This window comes from Gymnoscopelus microlampas (genome assembly GCF_963454915.1).
Source record: "Gymnoscopelus microlampas genome assembly, chromosome: 13".
Classification (NCBI taxonomy): domain Eukaryota; kingdom Metazoa; phylum Chordata; class Actinopteri; order Myctophiformes; family Myctophidae; genus Gymnoscopelus; species Gymnoscopelus microlampas.
The window spans coordinates 6,928,086-6,953,193 of NC_139950.1; the positions used below are offsets into that span (position 1 = coordinate 6,928,086).

The following is a 25,108-nucleotide window of genomic DNA, read 5'->3' on the forward strand; positions in this document are numbered from 1 at the left end:
CTGGACCGATACCCCCAGCAGGAACCTGAGAAGTGGGAGAGAGAGAGAGAGAGAGAGAGAGAGAAGGAGGGAGAGAGACGGGGAGGGACATAGAAGGAGAAGGGAGTGGTGGAAAGCACAACCTGTGGAGGTGAACAGGGGTGGTGGAGGGATGCTGAAACGTTATGAGCTTGAGTACGGATGTACGAAAGCGAATAAGGGGCTTCTGGGTAGTTCTGACAGGGTATAAATAGCGCCAGGTAGATTGGTGAGTGGGCGGAGTAAAGTTGTGTTTCGCCGCCTCCTGAACATCTGTTGTTCCAACGCCATTTCACTAGGCGAAGAAACACACCTTTATGGAAAGTTTAACATTTTATTGAATGAACAGAATGAATGAACAGAATGTAATTGAGGGAGGGGAAGAGGGTTCCGGGGAGGGTCGCCGACCCTGGAGTCTTTGGGGAGGAGGTCGTTAGCGTAGTCAGCACGGTACACGCGGACGGCCGACGGCGTAGTCAGCACGGCACTCTGGACCGATACCCCCCAAAAGAGACGACGAGAGCAACTACTAGACTGAGGGATTAGCCTGCTCTGTTTTGACGGGCCCCATAAAAACACAACAAAACTAGTCTAGACTGGGGAAGAAATTCGGAATGAGTGGGAATGGAGTGGAAAGAAAGTAGCCGTTGTTGCTGTGTGGCAGGGCTAGGGTGGGAGAGAGTTGATAACTCAGAGGCAGGAGCCTGTTGGAGTGGAACAGAGGTAGCCGTCTTTGCCGTGTGGCAGGGCTAGAAAAGGAGGAGAGTTGGAACCTCTGGGGCGGGAACATATTGGAATGGAATGAAACAGGCATAATGCTGGCGTGATCTGACGAAGATATTGACATGATGCTGACATGAACTGGCAGGATACCGACCATGAAACAGACATAATGCTGGCATGATACTGACATGATACTTACGTGGAACTGACCATAATACCGACATAATGCTGGCAAAATGACGTGATTAGACTATGGTACTGACGTGATACTGACGTGATAGTGACTATGATACTGGCAAAATGCAGGGGTAGCCGTCGTTGCCGTGTGGCAGGGCTAGAATGGGGAGGGTGAAAGAATGGAGGGAGATGAGATGGAGGGTGAAGGGCGAGGGGATTGGGGGAGAGGGCAGCGTGAAGATGGGGAGAGAAGGGAAGGAGAGGATGGAGGGGAGGGAAACGCTGTGGGCGCGGGCGTGCTGCAAGAGAGCTGTGGGAAGAGAGCTAGGGGCGAGCGCACTGTGGAGCGCGCTGTAGTCAAGGGAGCGCTGTGGAAAACGCTAACGATGTTCGTAGCTAAAGTGTTATTAGCACCGGGCAGCAATGTCTGTGGACTGGAAGAAGCAAAGTTAGTAGCGCCACGCAGCAATGTCTGTGGACTGGAGGAATCAAAGTTAGTAGCGCCACGCAGCCATATCTGTGTGGAGGAAACGTGTTAGTAGCGCCACGTAGCCAAATCTGTGTGGAGGAAACATGTTAGTAGCGCCAAGCAGCCATATCTGTGGAGGAAACAAAGTTAGTTTAGTTGAAGACATTGTAGGGATAGCAGTGGCAGCTAACCACGGGAGCGATATTGATAGTATGTCGGGTATGACATGAATGGAGCGAGCGGCAGTGTTTTAGGAAGGAAACAATGTTAGTTCGGTAGGAACATTGCAATAATAGCAGTAGCGGCTGTAGCCACGTGAGCAAAGTTGGTAGTATGTATAGTAAGAAGCTAGCAAGGGAGCATGAAGCTAGCATAGCTCATGAATGGAGGGAGCAGCAGAAAAAAGGGGGGGGGGTGGATGGGGGGGTAGGGGTTATTGAGGGGAGGACAGGAAAGGACAGGGGGGGAGAGTGAGGCGATGCCACCGCTGGTTATGGCAACGGGGTTTGATTGGGTGGCATGCTCGAAAGTGAAGCGGGGGGGGGGGGGGGGGGGGGGTGCGCTGGTGCCAGGTGTGGCCACGCCAGTGCTAGGGTTTTGGGTGGTAGGAGAAATGGAAGGAAACTGAGGTGGATGTAGGGATGGGTGGGGTGGGGGGGGGGATGAAAGTGCAGCCTGCAGTACGAGGGATGATGACGTAGACAAGACAGACATTGGGGGTGGGTGGCAGGCACAGGGTTAAAGATTGGAAAAGTATTGGAGGAGTAGTAGTTGGAAAAGAATATATGCAGGCTGGTGGAGGCTAGGCAGGCGCTGCCCGGCCAGCCCCGGAGCGGCGGGTGACGTCATCCGGAGTCGCCGCGGTAGCTTCGGGCACGTGACGTCATCGGACCGCGACTGGCGCGACGAAAGGCCCCGGTGTTGTTGTAGTGCCGGCTGTTGTAGTTAGCGTTGTGGCTGTAGCTAGTAGCTACTAGCTACTAGCTAACAGCTGGAGGAGCCATGGTGGCACGGGCCGGGGGAGCTGCGAGGCGAGCGTTTCGGGGACGGTGGCGTTGCTGGCCGTCGGGGACGCCGAAGCTGCTCGGTGGTTGGTGGTGGCCTCCTTGCGGTTCGGCCCCGCTCCCGTTCCCAAGGAGTCGGGTGGATGCGTGGGACCGACCTGAATGATGTCGCCGTTTGACTGGATGGTGGGATGATGGTAGACCGGCGTGAAAGTTGAGGTGTTTGGAGAAGCAGGATACGGAGGTGCTGCTCTAGTCTGCTCATGCTGAAACGTTATGAGCTTGAGTACGGATGTACGAAAGCGAATAAGGGGCTTCTGGGTAGTTCTGACAGGGTATAAATAGCGCCAGGTAGATTGGTGAGTGGGCGGAGTAAAGTTGTGTTTCGCCGCCTCCTGAACATCTGTTGTTCCAACGCCATTGCCCGCTCCAATTACCAAAAAACCTGTTATCATAAGAGCGAAATTATAAACATCTTCAATGTCCTCAATAGTCAAAACTTCCAAACACAGAACTCTCCCCTTGTAGTGGGAATCGCCCATGTATCCGGGCCAGTCCTCAGGTCCAGTTTTTCGTGTTGAGAAAATTTGGTCTATGGCGTTTAACGACCAGTTAAGAATTTCCATGTTTTTCACCCGGGATTGTTCGTGGGTACAGTGTAGAGAAGCGAGGTGGAGGAGTGGAGAGATAAGGATCAGGAGGAAAGAAAAATGCGACCGCCTTCGTCAGCAAGCAGAGAGAAAAAATTATATATCTAATGATATTAGATCATGCAGTATGTCATATCTGGAATAGCCTGTCCAAGACAAGTCTGTTTAACCATTGAATATTCATAAAACTCACATTATGGGGATGCTGACGTCATTCCTTCGGTGTTTGGCCCAATGATTTACAGGTTAGTTTTAACAGGTACAGCTTTTTGACAACATAGCGAGTAAAGGAGTTATTATTGACAACTAAATGTGTGAATCAACTCTTGTCTTGAAAATATGGGTGGTCCTTAAAAGGACCTTTGTGTTTTCATAGCAAACTATGCAGTTTACTTGGAGCTGGTGTGTACTACACACACACACACACACACACACACACACACACACACACACACACACACACACACACACACACACACACACACACACACACACACACACACACACACACACACACACACACACACACAGTACAAACAGTACAAACAATAATACACTTTGCAAGACCAAATCACTTTATACAACAAACAAATAAATGAGACTGACAGCCAGAAGAGTTTAAATTGCTTTATTGAGGCAGAAAAGACTTACTCTTGCTGTTAAAACCAGAAATCCACAAAAACAACGCTTCTCTAAAAATAATATACTTCAACTGAACCCAATTAAGGATCCCAGAGGTCAAATACTGGAGACCAACCATGGCCAGATACTGGAGAACAGTCGCCATTGGGCTTCCAGCTCCATGATCACACTGTGCACACAGTTGCATAAGACGGTGGTCACTACCCTCTGGGAACTGGGCCAGGGCACGAGAGGAACGGGTCTTAGCCTTTTCCCTGGTCTTTCTTTTCATAAATAACTTCTTAATTTTGTTTCCAGTATAGCCTCTTCCATTTCCAGCCATGGTTGCGCTTTACTTTTAAAGATTCTGCAGCTATAGAGTGCTGCGTTACTGCTCGCTATTGAGCCAGGCTGTTTAGCCGAATGGTAACGTATGCGCCTTGGGATTCCCGGGTTCGACTCTCGACGAGGCTACTTTGGCGGCAACGGTGTAGCTAGACTGCAATCCTTGGCGTTACAGACCTAATGCTGCATTGTTGACAGCACTTCTTCTTGCCACAGTGCTGCGTTACTACTCGCTGTTGAGCCTAGCTGTTTAGCCGACTGGTAACATACGCGCCTTGGGACTCAAGGGTACCGGGTTCGCCTCTCGACAAGGCTACTTTGGCGGCAGCGGTGTAGCTAGACACCATTCCACCATTATAGACCTACTACTGCGTTGTCGACAGCACTCCTTCTTGCCACAGTGGTGCGTTACTGCTCGCTATTGAACCTGTTTGTTTAGCCGACTGGTGACATGAGCGCCTTGGGATTCAAGCAAGCAGGGTTCCGTTACAGACCTAATGCCGCATTGCCACAACTTCTTCTTGCATTCTTCTTTCGTCCTGCTTCTTCGTCCTGCTTCTTCGTCCTGCTTCTTCGTCCTGCTTCTTCGTCCTGCTTCTTCGTCCTGCTTCTTCGTCCTGCTTCTTCCTTGTGCTGAAAGAATGGAACACAGGGCTATTTATAGAAAGTTGTTCAAGTGGGCGGGTTGAGAGTAAATGCTCCCCTCCAATCGGTACCAGTGATGTACTGTTCCCTCCCAAAGGAGGACCCTGACTACTGACCAATCAGAGAAACACGGTGTCTCAGTGCCGCTAATACAGTGTGTGTGTGTGTGTGTGTGTGTGTGTGTGTGTGTGTGTGTGTGTGTGTGTGTGTGCGTGCGTGTGTGCCTGCCTGCCTGCCTGCCTGCGTGCGTGCGTGCGAGGGGGGTGTGCGTGTGTGTGTGTGTGTGTGTGTGTGTGTGTGTGTGTGTGTGTGTGTGTGTGTGTGTGTGTGTGTGTGCCTGTGCGTGTTCTTTTCAAATCTGCCATTAAACTGCTGTACTAAACTCAGTCGGGATACAGATTAAACTAGTGAAATTGGAAGTGATGACACAAATAAATGAGCAGACAAAATTGGAACTGGAACACTAGAGAGATCGGGGGACTCCTGTTACAGAACAAACGCTCTATAGCAATTATTACAATCAGAATAAAGGCCCTCATTTATCAAAATGGGGCAGACCAAAATTCGGGCGTACACCAAGATCACAGGGATTTATCATTCTATTGTGACTTTGACTTGAAGTGTTTAGCTATAAAAATGATAAATAATACGTGTGATTTTTTTTTTCTAAAGGCTTACATCGACGATGTGCCATATGAAATTGGTAGGATATTTCCAAGTGTACAAGCATGAAAATCGAGCAATTAAAAACAATATAACATATGTACAATGTTACAAGATGCTTAAGCAATAGAGCACCGAAGTCTGACCTCACTGCCACTAGAGGGCGCTGTTTCACGGGTTCGTGGCTTTATTTTTTGTGTTGAAATCCCCATTTGGGAATCTTAGATCACGTCATATAAGAACTGTGTTCCAAACATAAACACACCCCTTTTGTCAGGGGGGTGGCTCTGCATCGTTTATGATATTCATTCATATTTGATACAGCCTGTTTCTGGCGAAAATGGAATTAATTCTGCCTTAAAAGTCTGAGGAACTACTACTTCCGGGTCTGAAATCAGCACTCTATAACAAAAAGGTCGAGGCACCCCCTCGACCTGGATATAGTGGGACATCTGAGCAGAAGAGGAAACAAGTAACAACAGATTCACCGACCTGGGGTGGAACTGTATGAGACTTGGCATATCCTTTGTGCCAGTAGCTATGACGATTTACAATGCGACACATGTTGGTCGCTCTGCCAGGTCAACTGTCACATAACTTACTCTTGCGCAAAAGGCAGCAATTTCATTGCCTTTGCTGTTTACCTGGCGGGGCCACACCTTGACCAGTGTAAGAGTGGAATGTGTTTATGGGTGTTGGTGGCTGTAAACTAATGAAGCACATCAAAACCAAAGAAGATGTATAGACCACCCCAGTTATGCATGCAAGGACTTGCAGTGGACACAAAGCAGAGACAAAACTAAAGACAAACTTTTAAGTAAATGCTATATACTTAACAGATATATAAAGCACACCATTTCTTTGAGCAGACATAACGTTATGAGTTATGTGACGTCTATGAGCTTTAACAGATAATATACATAATCTTGACCACATGTTGCATTTTTGCTCTCCAATGTATTAATTGATTTGAGAGACAACACTATTTTTGGTTGTGGCCTGTATATGGATACATGTGGATGTATGCTATGCATTGGTGTGTATGTAAGTGTGAATATGCATACTTTACTCAAGTAAACCATATGAATGCAGGGCTTTCACTTCTGCATATACATATACTGTGTTCTGTGTGTTATGGCTGGATACACCACTGACAATGGGTGGGGGGGAGACTCTCGTTGGAAGCAGACACCGTCCTCTGTGTCGCAAGTGAAAGGTGCAGATACAGCTTATATTCAACAGTGGGTTATTGGCTATTTAAAAATAGCAGCTCTATAATGTTCCACTCCTTTGCAACCCGCAAAGGTTATTCTCTTTCATCTCAAAACACTCCAACATCTTTCCTCAACAATTGAATATGGTCCGAAAGCAGTTGCGATGAGTTCTGCCACCAAATCGTCAATTTTCTTTTGCGCCAGTGCATCTAGCGGCCTTGCCACAAAGTTTGTGAGGGTTGATTGAGCTCCTCTCTGTCTCACCGTTGTAGCAGGTGGAGCAGCAGCAGCAGGACTTGGACCATGGGTGATGCTGGCTGCAGGCTGAGGGGCACTCGCACTGGTCTCCTCCATGTGCTCTAGCCTTCTTGCTTCTGCCAGGTGAATCGCACCTATATGCTTGAGTCTTAGATGCCTGGAAAGGTTTGTGGTGGACTCATTGAAATGTTTTTCACGCATAGTAAGCATGTTGCATGATCTTTCTTTCCGTCGTCTTTAAAATGCAGCCAGGCAGCACTCCTCTTTCTGTTTGATAATCTATCACTCATGTTGACTAGCGCAAGCAACCAACACACTACAGCAGAGTTAACTTGCTGGAGTAAAGTGAAAAAGAGTCACTGAGCTCACAGCATTTATAGGCGGTTAGGTAGCCAAGGGTCAAGATCATTTCTATTGTAATTTGTACTATTACCATATGCAATGCAGGTGCGGTCAGGTATATGATTGCTCGGACAACAGCAATTAGCACCTGTGGTCAAATGTCTGCAGACAGCTTTTGAGTGGCTACTGGGCCACAGCAGGCTTTTAAGGACATCTAAATTCAACATTTAAGGAAGGAAGGACACATTTCAAAACAGTAAAAACTGTAAAACAGATGACAAAGTCATTTATAAGTTACAAAGTGTATTTACTAGAGTACTGTACTGAAGTTATTTTGTTTTGAGACCTGCACTTAAAAATAATTGAATTGTACTTTACTTGAGTAGATTTTACTCCACTACATTTATAAGGGTACATTATTAATTAACCAGTTGAGGTACTTTTACTTTACTGGAGTATTTCCAATTATCAGTACTTTTACTTCTACTCAACTACATCTCGGAGGCAAATATTGTACTTTTACTCCACTACACTACAATTATTTGAAAACTTTAGTTACTAGTTACTTTGCAGATATACATTACATTATAAAACATTCATTTACCACTTTAGCCCAATTTTATACCTAGGCTATTTAGAATTAGCCTATCTACAAGCTCAGAACGTGAGCTTGTAGATCTGCTATTTTCAAAAATGTTAGTACTTTTACTTTTGGTGCTTTAAGTACATTTTGATACCAATAATTTTGTACTTTTACTCAAGTACATTTGGAATTCCGGACATGTACTTGTAACAGAGTACCACATTGCAGCATTGATACTTTTTACTTAAGTAAAACATTTGAGTACTTAAAAAAAAACAAAAAAAATTGTACTTTTTCCACCACTGATTATTAAGCTTATTTTAGGCTACATTAATCTATTTAGGTATCAGGGATAGCTTTGGAGGCAGTATATTCTTTATTTACCTCTCTGTTACTAGGAGACTTTTACAAGCGTGTCTATATTCAGTGTATTGTAAGGTAACTTAATGTTGTAAATGAATAGTAGCCTTAAAGGTAAAGCCTTATTTGGTTAGTATTTTTATTTTGTCTACTATACTATGTGGCTGACTGGCTGTGCATCACTCTGAGATTGCATCTTTAATTCATTCTGATACATGATGTATCAGAATGAATTAAAGATGCGATCACATGTTAATTGTCCAACACCTGACAATCATTAGCTGTATTTTGTCATCTTTATTTCTTTCATAGTCAAATGTTGTGCTATTGAAGACCATTACCTGTCCATTGAAATACATTCAAAATTGGCACAAATTAGTTTTAATGTAAATGTCACTTATAATGCTGTTATGTATGGAGTATTTGATGAAAATGTGTCTGTCATGGATCAAGATTTCCATTGGAATGTGGTGTGCACTGTAGTCAACCAGCTATGGAAAACGCGATGTGCCATAGTGTTACATCAGGAATCCATCTCTGGAGATGGTTGGCGGCTTTCCGACATGTCGCCTTTCCGACGTTAACGAACCTTATACCTAAACCTCACCCTAACCCTAACCGCACGCGGAAGCCACTAGTCGGAGTGGCGTCATGTCGGCGTGGAAGACGGTTACCTCTGGAGATGTGGTCTTGAAACAGATCAAAACTGAACTAAAAAGGCAAAGAACAATTGACTCCAGCGAGAAAAAACTTAAGCCATGGCACATATTGACAATGTGAAAAAAAGAGGGGGGAAAACCCCCCCCACTATATTTTTGTATTGAAATATCTATTACCATGTATTGAAAAGTTTATTTCTTAATAAATAAATGAGTTTTAACTGGCCAGGAACAATGAATACAACACTAACTAACTAACACTCCTAAATAAACATTACAGAGACCAAGCCAGACATACAAAATACATTCATGATAAACAATCCCCAAAAGTCTGGGCAGAGTTCCAAAAAGGAATAAACTGAATTTTAAGTTTTACAAAAAGAAAACATATTTTGACAGTAGTTTTAGAACCAAATAGTTCTAATACTTGAAATCACTATTAAATGTATCATATGAATATACTCCTCCTTGATAATATGAGTGGCCCTTAAAAGGACCTTTGCGTGTAGAGCAGAACATGTAATTTACTTGGCGCTGGTGTACTTGGTGACAGCCTTGGTGCCCTCAGACACGGCGTGCTTGGCTAGCTCACCGGGGAGCAGCAGGCGGACGGCGGTCTGAATCTCCCTGGATGAGATGGTGCGGCGCTTGTTGTAGTTGGCCAGTTTAGAGGCTTCACCAGCAATGCGCTCAAAGATGTCGTTGACAAAGGAGTTCATGATGCCCATGGCCTTAGAGGAGATACCGGTGTCAGGGTGAACCTGCTTCATGACCTTGTAGATGTAGATGGCATAACTCTCCTTCCTGGACTTTCTGCGTTTCTTGCCGCCCTTGGCAGCGGTCTTGGTGACGGCTTTCTTGGAGCCCTTCTTGGGCGCTGGCTTGGCGGCGGGTTCAGGCATATTTAGTTCTCAAAGCGTTTCAGCGGAGAAGAGTACATTATGCGGGGTCGCACCAGTATTTATACCAGGCCAATGCAAATGAAGTGTGCGACTCCCAGCACATGATTGGTGCCACTGCTTATGTGACCCACAGAGGGAGGTGTCTTACACTGTCTTTGTTTCTGCATAATGTTTTCCCGCTTGCATCATCCATTTGTCCCGCTAAAATAGACCAGTGATAAAGTATAATAAACATTTAGGGTAAATCTATATTTTAATTGGAATGAATAGTTCTATTCCACGCTCCTATTTCAATCTAGCTGTAACACACTTTCTATTGATGCATCATTTATACAGTATAATCTCGAGTCAGTCCACTAACTGCAGACTATTGCTACTAATCAATCCGAGATGATACTTCTATGACCCATGTCCCTGACCAGTTGTACCACACAAAGCAATCAAACATTTCATTTGATCATGTGTTCATTATATCTGGAATGAGAGGGTCTCTGATTTCAAACTTGGAGCCCTGTGTACATTTGTGAAATTAAGTGCATGGTTCTCACCCAGGCGGCCCGGGTTCGACTCCCGGTATGGGAACTCAGTTTATCAATGAAATGACTCAGGGATTATGACATGGTACTGGCAAGTGGGTGTGACAATTTAATCTGCATGCAACTGTAAATCTAAAATATATATATATATATAGTAGCATACAAATAAAGTCACTCTCTAGACTAGACGATACAGAAAACACATTGGTTGGACATTGGTTTCTCAATCTTGGATTTATAAGGCGTCTTTTAACAATTACATTCGTGTTATATTAACCTACTTATCCGTCTGCAATTTATTGTGTAGCTTGCTGGAAGATTTTCACATGTTCAATTTGCACAGTGAGTTGTACACCCTCAACTTTGACTGTCTTGATAGTTTGATCTGTTATAAATCAATAAATGGCATGTATGTAGCATCACGGCCACAACAATCTACCTTTCCTTGATCCAACCCTGCCCCCCACTGGCGACTCTGTGGGTAGCATACATGAACAGACAGGTTATCTTGGCTGCTTAAGAGTATAGGAGACATGCCATTTATGCGAGTGGCAGCCCCTATTAAAATTACCCCCTCGGTCGGAATTATGAGCTGATCGAGAGTATGCCTGTACTGAAATTGTATCGATATTACAATATGATCATTCAACTAGGTAAACGGCTACTCATTTGTTCAAATGAGTATGTCTACGGTAGAATCAACTCTGTACGGATAGTGTGGGTGGCTCTTAAAAGAGCCTTTGGGTTGTTGGTAGAGGTCAGTCAGTCATTTATCCGCCGAAGCCGTACAGAGTGCGTCCTTGTCTCTTGAGAGCATAGACAACATCCATGGCGGTCACGGTCTTTCTCTTGGCGTGCTCGGTGTAGGTGACGGCGTCACGAATCACGTTCTCCAGGAAAACCTTGAGGACGCCACGGGTCTCCTCGTAGATCAGACCCGAGATACGCTTCACACCGCCACGGCGAGCCAGACGGCGAATAGCGGGCTTTGTGATACCCTGGATGTTATCACGCAGCACTTTACGATGGCGCTTAGCGCCTCCCTTCCCAAGACCTTTTCCTCCTTTGCCTCGGCCTGACATCGTATTACTGTTGATTGCTGTGGGTATACTGAGAAGTAACTCCTGTAGCTGAAGCCATGCCTATTTATGTGTGTTCTGAGGACGTATAGGAAGACAGGCACTGGGCGTTGCCTAAAAAGCTGCAGCCCCCCACCCTCCTCTCTCTCTCCCCCCCCCCCCCCCCCCCTCTCTCTCTCCCCCCCCCCCCCCCCCCCCCCCCCCCCCACACACACACACACACACACACACACACACACACACACACACACACACACACACACACACACACAGACACACAGAAGTTCAAACTTATTAAACATTGTATAACTGCTTTTGTCCTTCTTCTCTTGTACATATTTTTCACTCTCCATACCATAACCTGTAAACTGATTGTGACGTTTGGTATAGTAGTGTGTATAATATACACACTACTATACCAAACGTCACAAAAATCATGATGACATATAAGAGACAGACAGATATACACTGTATATCTGTCTGTCTCTTATATGTCATCATGATTTTTGTGCATGGGGAATATGGTACTAATACCTATTAGGATAGTTTCTATACCGATCTATCTATCTATCTATATATCGACTAGTAGTGTACGATTTTAAAACTATGGAGACATCTATGAAATCCATGTTGACTTTTTCCTAAACTTACATCTGACTATACTAAGTACAAAAGACCCCAATGGAAACACGCCATAGGCTTTCTTTAGGGTTAAAATCCTCTAGCAGACCTTGTATTGAACTTTAGGCTACTTTCCTGTGCTTATTACCATGTCTTTTTAAGAATACCGTAGTATACATCTTTGTAAGTAAGGCATGGGGATAAAGTGGTAAACATAATACAACCTATTTGTTTATTGTTTTAATTTATTTTGTTTTGTTTTTCAAAATAAAACCACTCACAACAATCACATTTTCATGGTCATGAATAAGTGCAGTCACACAAAAAAACCCACATCTCTTCAATGTGAATAGTGAAAAATATACATAATATACAGGTCATATCATTTATACTATGCTCATGACAAATACATGTTACATGAGTAATTAGTAGCTGATATGATGTAGTAAAGACAGACTTCTCAGACAACAACACAAAAACAATATATCAATAGTACAATGTTTTAAAGCCTTATGCCTCTACGCAAAAGTGACGGTGGAGACAGGATCTGGCAGGAGAGCCGAGTAGACAGTCAACCCGAAAACATGTTACCAAGGGTTTCTGTATTTGGCTGCGGACCACGAGCTATTTTTGCATAGGCAAATAAAATACGGATAAAGTGGTTAAAAATGATTGTGACGCTATATAGCTTATTTTGCTGGTGACCCACGGCGATCCCCGGACCACACTGGTTTATGGCCATTAAACATGTGAGAAAGAGGAAATAAAACTCTTGTAAAACGCTGTGGTTGGCTCTTAAAAGAGCCTTTTGAGGATATGGTGGGATAGGTTTACAGTTTACTTCTTTTTGGGAGCTGCCTTCTTTGCTGCCTTGGGTTTGGCAACCTTCTTGGCTGGGGCTTTCTTGGCTGCTGCGGGCTTCTTGGCTACTTTCTTGGGACTCTTGGTTGCTTTCTTCGGGCTTTTAGCTGCTACCTTCTTGGCGGCAGGCTTCTTGGCTTTCTTGGGCGATTTCTTGGCGGCTACAGGCTTCTTTGCTGCCACCTTCTTCTTTGGCTTTTTAGCCGCGGCGGGTTTCTTGGCAACAGCGGGCTTCTTTGCTTTGACAGCTTTCTTAACAGCAGGCTTCTTCGCTTTTACTGCTACAACTTTCTTGTTCATCTTGAAAGAGCCAGATGCGCCGGTACCTTTGGTCTGAACCAGGGTGCCTTTTGCTACCAGGCTCTTGACGGCGATCTTAACGCGGGCCTTGTTCTTCTCCACATCGTAGCCGCCGGCAACAAGAGCTTTCTTGACCGCAGCCAGGGATACACCGCTCCGTTCCTTGGAGGCGGACACGGCCTTGACGACAAGCTCAGCGACGCTGGGGCCGGTCTTCTTGGGTCGGGGAGCTGCCTTCTTCTTGGCGGCCTTGGCCGGAGCCGGAGCTGGAGCTGGTGCGACTTCTGCCATGATTCTATCAGATTCGGGTAGTAGCTTGTCTCGGTACGGTACGGTAGACTAGACTGGTGGAGAACACAGTGAAGGGGCTGGACTTAAACACAACATGAGAACCATGTAGAGTCATCGCACACAGAGCCCCTCTTCTCTAGGTGGCTTAATGTGCCACTTGTGTTTTCTCCTCGACAAAAACCAACATATTATAAACGACTGTGTAGATTATGAAATATAACAAAGGGCACACCTTCTAGCACTCTTGTGCCTTTTTGCCATGAACATTATCTGAGACGCGAAGAACGCTCTCGTTTTGTATTGATAGGCTCAACATCTCACTCTTCAATAGGCAAAACACAATTCCTCCATCATTTTTCTTCTAAAATAATGTTAAACTATGTTACATTAACACTAATCCTCTTAATCCTCTTAGCAGACATCCCCGACGACAGGATAACATAAACTATATTCTTGTTTTGTTATCTGTTTAGTTATAAATAGAAGGTTTTCTGACCTTAGTAAACACACTCCAGTTGATGTCAGCGACTCCCATTGACAGCTATTGAATGGTGGAAAGCTTTGTTCATTTGTGGACGAATAACGTACTGTGAGTAATTAACATCTGATCAAACTAAAGTAAACACAATAAAGCTTATCTTATACAATCAACTGTCGCTGTTTTTACCTTGATTATCCCCATATAGGCCTGATAACCTAGCAGCAGGGGACAGAACTGTTCAGTAAATATATCACAAGTGAACTGTTGCTGTAAGTTATTTTCTTTGGTATAAAGCTACCTTATACTTTATTAACAGTTTGCTAATAGTACAGTGGGAATCATTTTTACAATGATGCTAAAAGGATAACACAAAAAGCCCTAAGGGCTTGTTTTACGATATACAAGACATCATCAACGCTATAGTAGCAATAAACGCACAACAAACAGATTTTTTTTTTGGGGGGGGGGGGGACATTTCTGGTGTTGGGCTTAGATTACTTGTATAGGACCAGTTAGAAATTGCTAAAAAAAAATAAAAAAAATAAAATGCAAACTTGGAAAAAGGAAAAAGCCTTATTTTATTTGTATCTTATGTGTGTGTGTGTGTGTGTGTGTGTGTGTGTGTGTGTGTGTGTGTGTGTGTGTGTGTGTGTGTGTGTGTGTGTGTGTGTGTGTGTGTGTGTGTGTGTGTGTGTGTGTGTGTGTGCGCGCGCGTGCGTGCGTGCGTGTGTGTGTGTTTGATTGATTGATGTACTATTGAGAACAACAGTACATGGAAGTACACATTCACAATACAAGGTCTACTAAACTGAAAGACTCATTGAGCACTGAGCTTGTTTAAGATGAGATCCCCATGCACAAAAATCCTGATGACATATAAGAGACAGACAGATATACACACTACTATACAGAACGTCATACAATCAGCTTACAGGTTACTGGTATGAAGAGTGAAAAATATGTACAAGAGAAGAAAAAACATGGATGTGGGGGGTAAGACTTAGACAGGGGTCATTTTCGAATTGCAGCCTCCTGAAGGTGTATCTTTAGGGCAGTTTTGAAAGTGTGTAGGGTTAGATGAAACAGATGAAACATTTTTGATGAATATCGTGAGAACGAGTTCATTCCCTTTGTTGAGCCAAATCTGGGTTGAACATGATTCGTGGAGCTGCCTCTGGTGTTATGATCGTGGACTTCATTAACGTTTTGGATAGGGTTGTCCGATATTGGCTTTTTTACCGATAACCGATATACCGATATTGTCCAACTCTTAATTACCGATACCGATATCAACCGATACCGATATATGCGGGGATTATTGTGATTAGGGTAAGCTCAAATTTCATATCACACACACCATATACAGTAAGAACTCCTGTAACTTATTTATAAAGCAAAAAAAAAAAAAAAAAATTTTTTTTTTTTCAAAAACCGATACCGATATTTTCCCGATATCAATTTTTATGCTAATATCGGCCGATAATATCGGGAGGCCGATAAAATCGGACATCCCTAGTTTTGGAAGTATTTTGACAAATACAGGGGGGAAAAGACAGAAGAGATTGTTTTTGGTGCTCCACTAGAGATACACAGATCCCCCATTACTATTCATAGTGAACAGATCAACCAGGTATGTTCATATACATACCTAGGAGTAGTAATTGACCACCTTCTGTCATGGAAAGACCAGATTGAATCAGTGGGTAAGAAGACAAAACAAAGAGTCTATTTCCTTTGCCGTCTGAGATCTTTTGGTGCTAGTAGACAGATTCTTTTTTTGTTTTTCACTTCTGTTATTATGAGTGTTCTGCAGTACTGTAGTACCACCTGGTATGGATGTCTGTCTGTAGCTTTAAAGTCGCAACTGCTGCAGCAAGTGAACATTTGTTCAAAGATTGTTGGACAACCACTTCAGAGGCTCTATACATCTACGTATAATAACAGTATGATAAGGTTGGCAAGGAATATCACTTCAAACACTAGCCATGCTTTGTATGGAGAATATAGGTTGCTGCCTTCTGGAAGGAGATACAGTGTTCCAACATACAATAAGGTCAAACTGAAGAGGTCCTTTGTCCATCAGACGACATTGAGGCTTAATCAGGAGTTATAGGCCAGGGGTAGGCTGAGTGGTGGATATTGCTCTTGTCTTTGCATGTCTTTATGTATGTATTTTGTTGTTTTCTTGTGTCATGTCAAATGTGTGTATTGTTATATGTTGCATACATGGCTGTTTTGGGTCGCAAGACAAATTTCTGTGCAAACTGACAATAAAGTATTATCATATTGTATTATCGTATCGTATCCCAATATTGTGGTGTATCTTGAAGACCAGGCCCATAGCAAGTTGCTGTACTCTGTCCTCAACCCTAAGCCATCCAATCCTAGCAAAATGAGCAGGGGTTAGATGGGTTTTGTGATTGAGGCCAAGAAGTAGCCTTACTAGTTTGTTTTGGGATGTTTGGAGCCTTGTTTTTAATGCCTTGGAGGTGTTGTGATACCATGAGGAGCATGCATAATCGTAATAACCTTGTATGAGGGCCCCTGCAAGAATCTTCAGAGTATTCTTACTGACTAGACGTCCAACCCTATACAAAAAGCAAATTCTTTGGTTGACCTTTTTGATCACTCTTTCGGCGTTTTTGTTACCGGAGAGGTTTGCCTCCAAGATGGAACCCAGGTAGGTAAGTTCCTCCTTTCTTGTGATAACATCATCCATCACCCAGTGGGCAAAACAGTGTCTGTGTGCGTGTACCTACTGCCATTAGGTACTGAACAATGCCATTTGGGATTGCATCATGCCCCACCTGGTTATGCAATGACCGTTGGCAGAATACCCGAATACCCGTCTATCTGTGTCTCTATAATGCCTATGCAGATGTCGTAACCCCATTATAACTCAATTGAGAATGTTATAGACTCACTGAAAACACACATCCATGGTCCTGGTGACTGATTTTATTTTTCATGAAATATATAAATGTTTTAATTGAAAAACACACACAAATATATATATGTATGTATGTATGTATGTATGTATATATATATATATATATATATATCAGTCACGAGAACCAGGGTAAATGATGGGATTTAGAGGGCTCTATATTCCCTTAACAATCATTAGTTTTATTTTGTGTTTTTAAGGGCTAGAGATGGAGGGGAGACCTGTTACTGATCAAATAGCCCAGTATATTATTACATAGGTTATTACATAATTACCTTTTAAGGGCAATAAAAACATGAACGCCCTTTAAAATCTTATGATATGATGATGAATCTTATTAACATTTACTAAATTCTATATTGTCACTGCTAAGAGTACAGCCATATGACTGACATAACCACAACGGATTTCTTATGTGGAAATCTTTTAAAGAAATAAGTGGGTGGCTCTTAAAAGAGCCGTTTTGGGGGTTTGTCAGTGATCTACAAGTTTAAGCACGTTCTCCACGGATACGACGGGCCAGCTGGATGTCTTTGGGCATGATAGTCACCCTCTTGGCGTGGATGGCGCATAAGTTGGTGTCTTCAAACAGACCGACCAGATAAGCCTCGGCTGACTCCTGGAGAGCCATGACAGCGGAGCTCTGGAAGCGCAGGTCGGTCTTGAAGTCCTGGGCGATCTCCCTCACCAGGCGCTGGAAGGGCAGCTTACGGATCAGCAGCTCGGTAGATTTCTGGTAACGACGGATCTCCCTCAGAGCCACTGTACCAGGACGGTAACGGTGAGGCTTCTTCACTCCGCCGGTTGCCGGTGCGCTCTTACGTGCAGCCTTGGTGGCGAGCTGCTTCCTGGGGGCTTTGCCACCGGTGGACTTGCGAGCGGTTTGCTTGGTTCTGGCCATTTCTCTCTGTCTGACTCTGTAGAGTTAGAAGTTGTGATGGAACGAGCGCAAACTCCTGCAATTTATCTCAGCGGCTCTGAGACGCCGTCTTTCTCTGATTGGTCTCTGGTCAGGAACCTCCTTGTTTGGGGAGGAACCAGAGTTTAGACTGGGAGGAACCGATCACGTCACGAGTCTAGTGCTGATTGGTGGGGAGCTCATACACAGTCAGCCCGCGCTCTCATTCATGGTCAGGGACCTCCTTCTCTGGGAGGAACCGTTCACGCCACTAGTAGTGATTGGAGGAGAACTCATACACACTCACCCCCGCGCTCTCATTCATATTTATGATTGGTGGGGCGCTCACAGACAGTACTATGTTGAGGATATAAAAAGCTTCGTGTCGCTGTTCCCTGGTACATTTCTTTGTTATTAAACTCTAGAAATAAAACTAAATCATGAGTGGAAGAGGTAAGACCGGAGGAAAGTCCAGGGCGAAGGCCAAGACCCGCTCATCTCGTGCCGGGCTTCAGTTCCCCGTGGGTCGTGTCCATAGGCTGCTGCGTAAAGGCAACTATGCCCAGAGAGTCGGTGCTGGAGCACCGGTCTATCTGGCGGCTGTTCTCGAGTACCTGACCGCTGAGATCCTGGAGCTGGCTGGAAACGCTGCCCGTGACAACAAGAAGTCTCGTATCATCCCCCGTCATCTCCAGCTGGCCGTCCGCAACGACGAGGAGCTCAACAGGCTGCTGGGTGGAGTGACCATCGCCCAGGGCGGTGTGCTGCCCAACATCCAGGCTGTTCTGCTTCCCAAGAAGACCGAGAAAGCCGCCAAGAAATAAATCTCCTTCATTCGACACTGCAAACCCCACAAAGGCTCTTTTAAGAGCCACCCACTGTTTCTATATTGAGAATTCTTTCTTATTACCCCTTCACTTCTTTGCTGCAACAGCAGTTAAAAATGTTATTATGTAATGACATTCAAAAGCCATCTAGTAACTAAAGTTCTCAAATAATTGTAGTGGAGTAAAAGCACTGGAAATACTCTAGTTCATTAAAAAAAATACTTAAAAGTTTCACTTTACACCCGTCTTCGTTTCGGTTAAACGTTTTCCCGCCTACATGCCCGGAAGTTTTTGAATGTTATAGCACCAACAAGAAAACCGCTTTTCTTCGTCACATCAATCCTATTTCAGTGTAAATGCTTCTCCGCTATAAGAGTATATTCTAACGTTACATACATAAAGCCGGCCTACACATTTAATTACTAAAGTTAATTTGCACAATCACCCATTGCATGGACACGTTTAAATAGGCAGATTTGAGACATTTGGGGTGCCTTTTGTAGGTGTAACCCATGTCACTTTAATCATGCATATAAGCGTTTTTATATGCCTTACTGTCTGATGTGATTTGCACGATTTGAGTTCCTGCCTCCTGGACAACGCTTTGACTGCGCATCATACATCTTGATTAAAGAGATATCTTTTAATACCATCAGTTTTAAAGTGATATAAATCAGAACAGATACTCAACTATGAGGAAAAACTATTTCTTGAAAAGATGGGTGGTCCTTAAAAGGACCGTTGTGTTTAAAGTATGCGATGCAGTTTACTTGGAGCTGGTGTACTTGGTGACAGCCTTGGTGCCCTCAGACACGGCATGCTTGGCCAGCTCACCGGGGAGCAGCAGGCGGACGGCGGTCTGGATCTCCCTGGATGAGATGGTGCGTTTCTTGTTGTAGTGACCCAGACGAGAGGCTTCACCGGCGATGCGCTCGAAGATGTCGTTGACAAAGGAGTTCATGATGCCCATGGCCTTCGAAGAGATACCGGTGTCAGGGTGAACCTGCTTCATAACCTTGTAAATGTAGATGGCGTAGCTTTCCTTCCTGGACTTTCTGCGCTTCTTACCGCCCTTAGCGGCGGATTTGGTGACGGCTTTCTTGGAGCCCTTCTTGGGCGCTGGCTTGGCAACTTCAGGCATTTTATTAGCACTCAAAGACTAGTGACAAAGAATGAACTCGAAGTTGGTTATCGCACCAGTATTTATACAGAGCCATGCAAATCTAGTGTGTGACTCCCAGCATAGGATTGGCTGATTTTGCCAGAAAGAAGGTGGTGTCTTTGCTTCTGCATAATGTTTTCCCACTCGTATGCTCCATTATCCCTGTAACATTTTGAGGGACGTGTAATGAGGGATGTATAATTTATTGCAAAAGTCTTTTGGTTATTGTTATGTTTCTGCTTTGATCTTCAAACTATAATACAGTGTGTCATGGTTACTACTGTTGCTGCTATGACACCCACATTTCCTCATGGGGATCAATTAAAGGTCTATAGCCTATATATCTATCTGTCTATTCATTGAGACAATGGAAATATTCCCAATAACGTAGAGACTGGTGTCCACTCTGTTTTGGTGCCCAGATTTCCCTAGTGCCCACAATGTTTTGGTATAACACATAATACACTTCTTATTATCAATAAATTACTAACAGCAAAAAAAGAATGAAAACTATTATTATTAATAATATAGACCCCCAGGGGTCCGTGAAGGGGTTCCCTAGCCCTAAGCTTGAGCTTGTCGATCAGCATCAAAAATCTTGATTTAATGTGAAAATGTTGGTATATTTTTTGAAACATTTTAATAACATGCATCTTGTATGTGGGTGTGATATAGAATTATTGATCTTCACCTTTTTAGGTTGATGTTCTCATGTTGGTACCTGATTCTCTACTGCACCCCCTGATTCTAGCTCTTCAGGCTGATTGATATTAATTAGTTAATTCATTATTATTAATTGATCATGTGTAAACAATATTATCTTCTTCAATGCTTAGAAAAAATAGAGAACCTGGTACACTGGCAGCATGGTGTGTTGTTTGTATTATTCATATATCATCATAGCAACATTGTGTATTGAGAATTGGGGGGTCAGTGATAAAATGGGGTTGGCAAGAAGTTTCTTACATTTTGTAGTCACGTTGGTTTGTAGCTATTGGAAAAGACACGTGCACCATTTCTGCACAGAATGTCAAAATGAGAAATATTGAATATTGTATCCACTTTAAGTGAAGGAAGGTGTTCTCTTACGTGTTTAAGTTATTACACTGCAATAGAGGCTTACTGTTTTTTCCATGTTTCCTTATTCCACAATGTTCCTGTATATTGTCATATTCCTATGACAAATACAGGTTACATCACTTGATAATGTAGCTACAGTCAAATTCTACTCTCTAAAAGAGCACTTACAGTTATTACTACTCCTTTTCTATGATGTTTTTGCATAGTATTGTATATTTGCAGACCTTGAATTGAACTGTACTTTCCTGTGCCTTTGCTTTGCAAACTGCTAATAAAGTATTCAATCAATCAAAAATGGTGAAGAAAGTGACACTGAAAATAAAGCATGAGTGTCATTAAGGTCAATAAACCTCCTTTGAATGGGATGTGCTTGTGCAAGAGAAAGAGTGACAGTGCAGAGGATCAGCCAATAGGCTGTATGAGACATGGTTCTCTCTCCTCTCCCAATTTGTGAGGGCCCCATGTTTTTTCGATTACTTTTTTCAGCAGAGCAGAGAGAATCAATAATAAGTAGACTTGGTAACCTGGCTGTAGAAAGTAACACCACAGTAAAGAACCTGGGGGTTATTATCGACTCTGAATTGAATTTTAATGCACACATTAATCATGTCACCAAGATTGCTTTCTTTCATCTTAGAAATATTGCGCGAATTAGAGACTATCTGTCGTTAGACGACGCAAAAACGCTGATCCACGCTTTTGTTTTCTCTCGGCTTGATTACTGCAATGCACTCTACTCTGGCCTGCCTAAGAAAACAACTGACAGATTACAACTTGTTCAAAATGCGGCAGCCAGAATTTTAACTAAAACTAGAATGAGAGAACATATCACTCCAGTTCTAGCTTCACTACACTGGCTCCCGGTTGTTTTTAGGATTGATTTTAAAATTCTTTTAATAGTTTATAAAGCTCTAAATGGTCTGGCACCTTCCTACCTCTATGACTGCCTAGAGAGACATGTTCCAAACCGGACCCTCAGGTCTTCAAGTGCTGACCTACTCGAGGTGCCTAAAATGACATATAAAAAATACGGTGAAGCAGCATTCTGCTTTTACGGACCAACAGTGTGGAATAAACTCCCATTACACCTAAAACAGGCAGCCTCTGTCGATAGCTTTAAAGCACAGCTCAAGACCTATTTCTTCACTCTTGCTTTTAGCTGACTCTTTGGTCCTCAAGTGAGGGAGGTCCTCAAGTCCTCACTGTATTGCCTATTTTAATGTTTTATGCTTTTGCTTTTATTACTCTCCGCCAGGAGAGTATTGTTATCACTGCGTTTTCACTTTCTAAACATGACACACCGATTGGTCAAGCCTCACGTGACACGTGAAATACTGTGATCTGATTGGCTAGTGACGCCACCGGGCCTATATAGGTAAGACGGGAACCATGAAATGGCTGCATGGCTGATACATAATTGGCAGATAGGACAGATAGGACATTTATATAGACAGGAGGGATATGACATAGGACACTTATACAGACAGGAGGGATAGGACACTCACACAGACAGAACGGAAGAGGACACTTACCCAGACAGGTTGGATAGGACACTTACATATACAAGAGGGATAGCGACCTATAAATACATGTGTCACTGTGATAAGCCAGATTCCAATACCGAAAATCCGGCCACTAGCTCACTCCCAGACCTTCGAACCGGAAGTAGTCAAGTAGTCGCGGTCCAATTGTTCCTATCTGTCTTATTGGACAGATAGGACAGATAGGACACTTATATAGACAGGAGGGATATGACACTTACATAGACAGGACGGATAGGACAGGAGGGATAGGACACTTACACAGAATGAACGGAAGAGGACACTTACCCAGACAGGATGGATAGGACACTTACATATACAAGAGGGATAGCGACCTTCGCGACCTTCGAACCAACACAAGTCTTCTGGCGGAGAGTTGTGCTCCGAGGAGCACTTTTTCTAGTTTTATTTTATTTTTTGTTTGCTTTATTGTTAAATTGGTTGTAACTGTAACTGTATTCTTGCTCTGTAAAGCACTTTGCGCTGCATTTCATGTCATGAAAGGTGCTATACAAATAAAGTTTATTATTAATATTATTATTTCCCCAAAAATATTAAAAATAAATGAAAAAAAGTAGAGTAGACGTAGAGTAGATTTGTTTTTCACAGGGTGGTGTGCTGCCCAACATCCAGGCTGTTCTGCTCCCCAAGAAGACAGTAAAAGCCGCCAATAAATCCCTCATTGATTGAACAATCCCCACAAAGGCTATTTTAAGAGCCACCCACTGTTTCTATATTAAGAGTTCATTCATATTATTACTTGCTGCAACAGCAGTTAATAATGAATTGCACAAACATAATATTATATACGTGAATGAGCTAACAACTTATGTTTGTCATATCAGTCTTTCTGTGTACACAATGCAGTGAATGCACTCTCATATCTAACTACATGTATATTCGAATGTAATATACATATAGGTACATATATGTAGGCCTACTATAATATGTATACTATATATGTAGGCCTCATTCAAATTTTAAATGAATACAATGAATTAATTTCATCCATGGCATGGGCGGATCTAAACATCACCTGATGCTTTTAAATGTTTATTGTGTTTGTCTAGTCTTTGCACTTTTAAAGGTGTGAATAAAATAATTGAATTCAAATTTGCCTCATCCATGGCACTTTTTAACCATGCGCTTAAAAGTGTTGTATACCTTGCTGATGTGATTTGCGCGTGGAGCATTTCTGACAACGGCACGAATGGCTCATTTATGAGTGCTTCATACATCACGGGGATCGTTGTAAAGTTTCTCATTTAATCTATATACATTAAGGAGTCAAATGCTTCATTGACGCAGTTCTCACTGCAGATAAACTATAATGAACTAAGGAACTTTCTTTAAATGAAGTTGTGGGTGGCTCTTAAAAGAGCCTTTGTGGGGTAAACAGGCTGTTGTGTGGATGTTTACTTCTTCTTAGGGGCTGCCTTCTTGGGTTTCGCCGCCTTGGGCTTTGCTGCCTTCTTTGCTGGTGCTTTCTTGGCGGCAGCGGGCTTCTTCACTTTCTTGGGGCTCTTGGTCGCCTTCTTGGGGCTCTTGGCTGCTGGTTTCTTTGCAGCTGCAGGCTTCTTTGCCTTCTTGGGGGATTTCTTAGCGGCTGCGGGCTTCTTGGCTGCTGCCTTCTTGGGGGATTTCTTTGCCGCCACCGGTTTCTTGGCTGCTGGCTTCTTGGGTTTGACTGCCTTCTTAGCGGGTTTCTTTGCCTTAACTTCAGCCTTCTTGTTGAGCTTGAAGGATCCAGAAGCACCGGTGCCCTTGGTCTGAAGCAGGGTGCCCTTTGCAACCAGGCTCTTCACAGCAGCCTTGACACGGCTGTTTTTCTTCTCTACGTCGTAGCCGCCGGCGGCCAGAGCCTTTTTAAGAGCGGCCAGAGACACACCACTCCTCTCCTTGGAGGCTGTCACAGCCTTGACGATGAGCTCCTGCACGCTGGGACCGACCTTCTTGGGTTTGGCGGCGGCCTTCTTCTTGGCTGCTTTGGCCGGGGCGGCAGCTGGAGCTGGGGCGACTTCTGCCATTCTCTTCTGGTTTGAATTTCAGATGCACTGAACTAAAGTCTGAGTAGAGGGACTGATGGTCAAAATGAAGGAGGGGGTGGAACTTAAAGGATGTGTGAGAACCATGTAGACTCAACCCACTAGGCCAGTGCTCTGTGTGCTGCAGAATACTGAGACGCTTGTGTTTTCTCTATAACTAAAACCAAACAAAATACAGACGGAGAAATATATTGAAGTCAAATAACAAATGGAGCAGATAGCAGACAAGTTTAGCTTCATAATCAAATCATGTGGAGCGCTGAGGACTATTGCGTTTCGTTTGGAGATGTTTAAAACCTCACTTATACACCATTACACGAGGAGTATTTTGCAGCTTTCCTCTGTACTTTGTCTTTTAAAATAGTTTTAACATAGAATATCCAGTTCCCTATTTGCTGCAGAGCAAGCTGAGATGTCTGGCTTTGGAATAAAAGTAAAACAGGTCGTCTGGAGCAAAGCGTTTTGTTTTAAATGTACACCTTTTCAGTGTCTGCTAACACAGTGCTGCTGTTGGCCTGCACTGTGGCGAGGACACTGGTCATTTATCTGGCTCTGCTAAGCTCTTGTTTTGTGAATACTTATAAGAAATCTGACATGTTTCAGTTAATTTCACACTTACATTTATTATTTATATTTATTCAAAGATGGCCAGTTGAGAGCAAACTCCACTTTTCCAATGGTGCCATTTACAAAACATATGGCATACTGCTTTACACAATTTCAAATAGATAAACACAACACACCATTTACAAGCAATTTATTAAACATAAAGTTAAATGTGTTAATGAACATTAGCTGGCCACACG

At 43.5% G+C, this 25,108-nt stretch overlaps 8 protein-coding genes across 8 annotated transcripts in view; 2 read left to right on the plus strand and 6 right to left on the minus strand.

Moving 5' to 3' along the window:
• Positions 1 to 25,108, minus strand: part of selenou1a (selenoprotein U 1a) — a 310,703-nt gene that overhangs the window by 67,615 nt on the left and 217,980 nt on the right. The window lies entirely within an intron of this gene.
• The window catches only part of LOC311058365 (histone H1-like), a gene marked incomplete at its 3' end in the record, with an annotated part of 42,327 nt that overhangs the window by 12,234 nt on the left and 4,985 nt on the right, over positions 1 to 25,108 (plus strand). The gene's annotated exons all lie outside the window — the stretch shown is intronic.
• LOC311058394 (histone H2B 1.2-like) lies at positions 9,256 to 9,633 on the minus strand (the record flags this gene model as incomplete). The annotated part of the gene is made up of 1 exon (XM_084075831.1): positions 9,256 to 9,633. The coding sequence occupies one exon, from the start codon at positions 9,631 to 9,633 to the stop codon at positions 9,256 to 9,258; it is 378 nt and encodes a 125-aa protein (XP_083931957.1).
• LOC311058412 (histone H4) lies at positions 10,940 to 11,251 on the minus strand (the record flags this gene model as incomplete). The annotated part of the gene is made up of 1 exon (XM_084075849.1): positions 10,940 to 11,251. The coding sequence occupies one exon, from the start codon at positions 11,249 to 11,251 to the stop codon at positions 10,940 to 10,942; it is 312 nt and encodes a 103-aa protein (XP_083931975.1).
• Positions 12,707 to 24,284, minus strand: LOC311058077 (uncharacterized protein; the record flags this gene model as incomplete). The annotated part of the gene is made up of 3 exons (XM_084075384.1): positions 12,707 to 13,369; positions 18,262 to 18,508; positions 23,677 to 24,284. 3 exons carry the CDS (start codon positions 24,282 to 24,284, stop codon positions 12,707 to 12,709), a joined length of 1,518 nt encoding a protein of 505 aa, XP_083931510.1.
• Positions 17,240 to 17,650, minus strand: LOC311058377 (histone H3.2; the record flags this gene model as incomplete). The annotated part of the gene is made up of 1 exon (XM_084075814.1): positions 17,240 to 17,650. One exon carries the CDS (start codon positions 17,648 to 17,650, stop codon positions 17,240 to 17,242), a length of 411 nt encoding a protein of 136 aa, XP_083931940.1.
• LOC311058388 (histone H2A-like) lies at positions 18,088 to 18,471 on the plus strand (the record flags this gene model as incomplete). The annotated part of the gene is made up of 1 exon (XM_084075825.1): positions 18,088 to 18,471. The coding sequence occupies one exon, from the start codon at positions 18,088 to 18,090 to the stop codon at positions 18,469 to 18,471; it is 384 nt and encodes a 127-aa protein (XP_083931951.1).
• Positions 19,241 to 19,615, minus strand: LOC311058398 (histone H2B-like; the record flags this gene model as incomplete). Its single annotated transcript, XM_084075835.1, has 1 exon — positions 19,241 to 19,615. The coding sequence occupies one exon, from the start codon at positions 19,613 to 19,615 to the stop codon at positions 19,241 to 19,243; it is 375 nt and encodes a 124-aa protein (XP_083931961.1).